A 5038-nucleotide genomic window follows, 5' to 3' on the forward strand; every position below is an offset into this window, starting at 1 on the left:
AATGTTTTTATATATTAAAGTAATGTTTTTATATATTAAAGTCATGTTTTTATATATTTAAGTAATGTTTTTTATATATTAAAGTCAAAAGTAAAGTAAAAAAACAAACAACTCTGGTTTTTCTGAGTAATTTTTTATTTTTTTTTCAGGGTAATTATTTCTGTTTTTCTGACTATTTTCCCCCCCTGTTTTTTATGGTAATTTTTTTCCTGAATTATCGAGATACTTAGAAATGTTCATATGATTTCACTTCTATTTAACTATTATTTATTTGATGTGACTCTCATTCCTCGTTTCCTCTTTATATCTGTTATATGTTTGATATGTGATATACACCACAGCAATAATTTATTGTTTGGTTTGACTTTACTTTAAAATGTATGATTATTATGTTTTTGTCTGAGTTTGTCATTGTTCATGTAATATTGTTTGTTTAAATAAAGTTTAAAAAGAAAAAGAAAAAAAGTCACTTGCAGGTTGGATGTTCTTGCAGGATTTCGAAATACCTCGATAATTCCGAAAAAAAAGACCATGAAAAACAGAAAAAGAATTACTCAGAAAAACAAATAATTACCCCGAAAAACAAACCAAAAAAATACGCTTTCGTAGATCTTAAACTTTTTTTTGTTCAATTGACAAATCAAGGTTAAAGGTCCCGTATTGTAGAAGTGAGATTATAAATTAAATGATAAAGCAGGTCTAGGTCTTATTCACCTCTATCTTGAATTATACTACCCCATGCAATTACTTTTTCCTGTTATGTATATATGATCCAACATGCATTTCTGTATACTTGAAAGGTGTATATAGTGTAAACTTTTGTGGAGAAATTGCTGAAGTCAAAGGTCAATGGTGGATCAGGAGGGAAGAAAGTGTTCAGGAGCTGTATTATTTATTGATGCTTGGCCAAGGAGAATTAGAGACACTCTCAAAGTTCATCAGAAGTGCCTGAGTCGCTCTCACATTCTGCTGAACTCGTGCTGGTGGATGGACTTTAAACACCAAGATAACACCACAAATACAATACGCCCTACTATTTACCCATGTTAGTGTTACCGTTATGTTATTTTATGTTATCTTAAAACACTATAGTTAGTTCATATATTCACATATAAGGCTATAAAGTTATGCATAATTAACAGCTTGGCATTACAGTTGGCTCAGCCTGCCTCGGGTCCACTGATGATCCATGTTTTTGCAGATTTTTAGATTAGATTTAGATTTGATAGAAATATGTTAATTAATTATACCAGCATTAGTTGTTTTGTTTGTTTTTTATCAGCATTTTTACAGCATTAGTTTACAAGCCTTTTAATGTTTGTGAATCTGGAAAATATTGATTTACTATTTCCCAACAAAACAGGGCTCATCAAATTAAAATGCACTTGCCACCAGTTAAGTTCATATCCGTGAAGGGCGACAGGCGTGTGACAGGAAAATCCTCATCGTTTGTTTTGATGAGGTCCTCGTTTTTCATCAACTGTGACGACAACACGATGTGAACTCATCATCAGTGTATTGTACAGGAAGAAGAGTTCCACCCTGAGTTGAACTGATGGAAGAATCTGCAATCAAAACCATCTTCAATCCTCTGAAACGACATCTAAGGAAGGAGACTGGCCTCTAAAATGCTTAAGTCATCTCTTCTATCAGGTGTTATTATTTATTGTTACTTGTGTATTAATAATGACAACTGCACTTGAATTACAACAAGTCTTCAGAGAGGCAAGTGTGAGTCATATGACTTAGAAGCATCCCTTGACTGATGGTGGAGACCTATCAACACTCTCCGACTACTGTGGGGGTAACATGTAAAACCTGATGTTATGAGGCCCCGGGGCCTCCTGTGAGAGGCTTGAGAGGTTTTTTCCTATGATCTGGCATCCTGAGCTGCAGATAGCAAACAAGTGGAAGAAGATGAGCTAATGTTTTGTTGGCCCAGGCGGGCGGTGCTGCATGATCAGGTCAGATCACATTTTATATTTTTCACATTTTGCTGGATTAAACTTGTGTGGTCTGACACAAAGGTCTCAAAGACATGCACGTTACATAGAGTAAAGTAACAGATAATGGATTTTGGGGCTTATGTGGAGACTGAAATTAAGGATATTAATTGAATTATCTGAGCTTCTAGATTTTTAGTAGCCTAATGATCTCATAATGATTATAGTTGTTCTTTTTAAAGAGCTTGTAGATTCATTCCTGACCTTGGAAATGCACATTTCTTTGATTTTTCCAGAGGCTTACACGGTAAATACAAGGATGAAGCCAACCAGTGATTATCTTAGCACAAAGATTGGAAACAGCTAGCCTACAAAAGAAAGTCTGTCCACCAGCAGTTAACAAGTTATATCTTGTTTGTTCTTGCTTTAACCCATAGAAACAACATGTTTGTTTTACAGGGCGTTACTCGCTAGACTGGTCTCCTGGCAACATATCCGTTACATTGTTTTGACATATTGTTTCTGAACAGACGTTGTGAATAAGGCCTCGTTGTTCAAACAAGCCACCTGTACCTGTCAATCAAAGCGTCTACACTGTTAATTCTGCATAACTTTAAGCCTTAATATAACCTGAACAGGTGAGTTGTATATAAATTCACCCTCAGTACAGTTGTCATGAATGGGGAAATTAGCTACAGAGACCAAAACTGTTTTTTGTACCAGGCTGTAAACATGTTTATTTCTGCTGTGAAGTTGGACATTTTAACATGGGGACTTATGGAGACTGACTCACTTCTGGAGCCAGCCTCAAGTGGACGTTTGAGGAACTGCAGTTTTGGGCACTTCCGCATTGGCTTGTCTTTGATTTACCAAGTCTCTAAACTTTACTGGAGGGGTGGACGTCGCCAGTAAAATCTGGTAGATTTGGTCACTGTTAGGCCATAGCACTTAATTCATACTCATCAAATCATCCAGTGACTCCTTGCATGATATGTTTCTAATTTATGAAACGTTCGCCTCAAATTGGTCTGTGTGACTTCAGTGGCAGACTGTATGTAGAAACATGAATCTAAGTGTTGTGTGTTCAGTTTCTGGACCTGGCAGGAAAACCATATGAGAGTTTGAATGGGGATGAATCATGTTTGATAATTCCATCCTACCCCTCTCCTTCTCTCGCTCTCTCCCCCCCTGCCCTCCATCTCACCTCCTACCCTTCCCTCTCTTAGTCACCGCATTGGATGTGTCATTGTTTCTATCACTTTAGAGGTTCATGCCCGCTGAAGCGCAGCGAGGTGATCTCCAGAGTGCCCAAAACAGCGCCAAGATACAAGATTCCACCACCTCCTCATTCCCCAATGGATGGCACCGCTGACACCTTCTTCAGCCAGGCCTGTGGGCCACATGACGGTGCTTGATCCCACCTCCACGCCGCGCTTGTAAAGCCTCAGGATGTATAAATAAGAGAGCAAAGGGAGAAGAGGAACCAGAGGCCGACCAGACCAGATGAAGATGGAGCTCGCCGGGGTTAACTTTGTGCTCGCTGCTGCAGGGTTTCTTCTGTGGACCAGTGGTGGATCTGCTGCACCCATGGAGTGCCACTTCAACTCCAAAGGTGAGATGCTCTAAAAATCTAACCTAGTCTTAAAATAAAACATATTTCTGATGTTTTGATCACCATGTGTTGCAGCTCTGTGTGTGTTCGAGGAGAGACACTACTCACTGGGTGAAACCTGGATGGACAACGCTTGTATGCAGTGCACCTGTCTGCACCCTGTCGGCGTCGGTTGCTGTGAGACGTGAGTACACAAACAGCCCGTGTGGTTTGGTGTCCAGATGCCCACAGTTAGCACACTGCAGCTGGCTTCAGACGGACTGAACGTAGTAGTAAAAGCTATTTCACATGTGATGTGTCTTTATGAGGGAAACTTTCAGTATTTTATATTATTGTGTAATTACTATTGCTGTAAACAACCTATTCTGAAGCTATAGGATAGGATATAGGATACATCAATAATCTATCATATTTTATAATAATAAAAATACTAAATATTTCACAATCAGCAGTATAATTCACCACTAAATGTCAAATATATGCAGTGCAGTGAAACTGTGATGATTTTCCGTGTAGTCAAGAAGTATAAAGTAGTATAAAATGGAAGTAATCAAGTAAAGTACAAGTACGTCAAACTTTACATGAATACAGGGCTTTGTATAAATGTACTTAGTTACCCAAACACTTGTATTAAGTCTGTATGCCTTTATTCAGGGTATTCAGGGTGGAGCTGTAAGTGGGCTTTAAAAACTCTTCTCTACCTTGATAACCGTGCAGGGTGCATCGGCCGGTGGATTTCCCCGCATGGTGTCAGGTGCGGGTGGAGCCGGTGACCTGCAAAGTGTCCCTGGTCCAGACAGCCGACCCTCGCCTGCCCTGCTCCCCAGGCGAGGACATCCAGGACCCGAGCCACGGATCGCTCCAGCTGCAGCAACAGCTTGAGGGGTAGAAAACCTGCTCAGACCAGCGACTACCTGATCAATCTGTTCGCCTGTGAAACCAATATTCGCTCTAGTTAAATATCAATAACCACTTTTATACACATACTGTACTAATATAAAACTTTAACAGCATCTGTAGTTTTTGGATTGTATCAACAAAGAAGGAAATGTGAGTCTGTGAAAACATATTTAAGAAAGAAATGTAGAACTTTACAGCAGATTTTTGATGTACCACATTAACAAATTTAGAAAGATTTAGGCATCTTAGATGAAACTTTACTTTTAATATGTTTGATATTAGAGATTAGTCTAATCATGTCTGATATGAGCTACACAACTTTATTTTAATAGCGATTGTTGATGTTTTTCATACTCCATATCTGAACATTTTTCCATTTCTATTAAACCAAATGCCATTTTTTAACTAATCCAATGACGACTTATTGTAAATATAAGCAAATATATACGTACATTAATATATGTAACTATCCCTGTTGAATTTGACCTGTTTCTCTGCTGTAACTCATTTACCCTCTAAATAAAAATCTTGTTGACGAAGAGAAAAGATGTCTTTGTGTAAATAATGAATGTCCTCTATCAAA

At 38.2% G+C, this 5038-nt stretch overlaps 1 protein-coding gene across 1 annotated transcript; it reads left to right on the top strand.

The window, feature by feature from the left end:
* Positions 1–3196: 3196 nt before the first annotated feature.
* msmp1 (microseminoprotein, prostate associated 1) lies at positions 3197–4932 on the top strand. Its single transcript, XM_019271588.2, has 3 exons — positions 3197–3555; positions 3631–3739; positions 4273–4932. Exons 1-3 carry the CDS (start codon positions 3447–3449, stop codon positions 4442–4444), a joined length of 390 nt encoding a protein of 129 aa, XP_019127133.1. The 5' UTR covers positions 3197–3446; the 3' UTR covers positions 4445–4932.
* Positions 4933–5038: the final 106 nt, after the last annotated feature.

Source organism: Larimichthys crocea, chromosome I (genome assembly GCF_000972845.2).
Source record: "Larimichthys crocea isolate SSNF chromosome I, L_crocea_2.0, whole genome shotgun sequence".
Lineage (NCBI taxonomy): Eukaryota > Metazoa > Chordata > Actinopteri > Sciaenidae > Larimichthys > Larimichthys crocea.

Coding starts and splice junctions, on each gene's coding strand:
- msmp1 (XM_019271588.2), top strand. CDS start 3,447: ATGAAGATGGAGCTCGCCGGGGTTAACTTTGTGCTCGCTGCTGCAGGG. Junction 3,556..3,630: donor GTGCCACTTCAACTCCAAAG/GTGAGATGCTCT, acceptor CATGTGTTGCAG/CTCTGTGTGTGTTCGAGGAG. Junction 3,740..4,272: donor GGCGTCGGTTGCTGTGAGAC/GTGAGTACACAA, acceptor ATAACCGTGCAG/GGTGCATCGGCCGGTGGATT.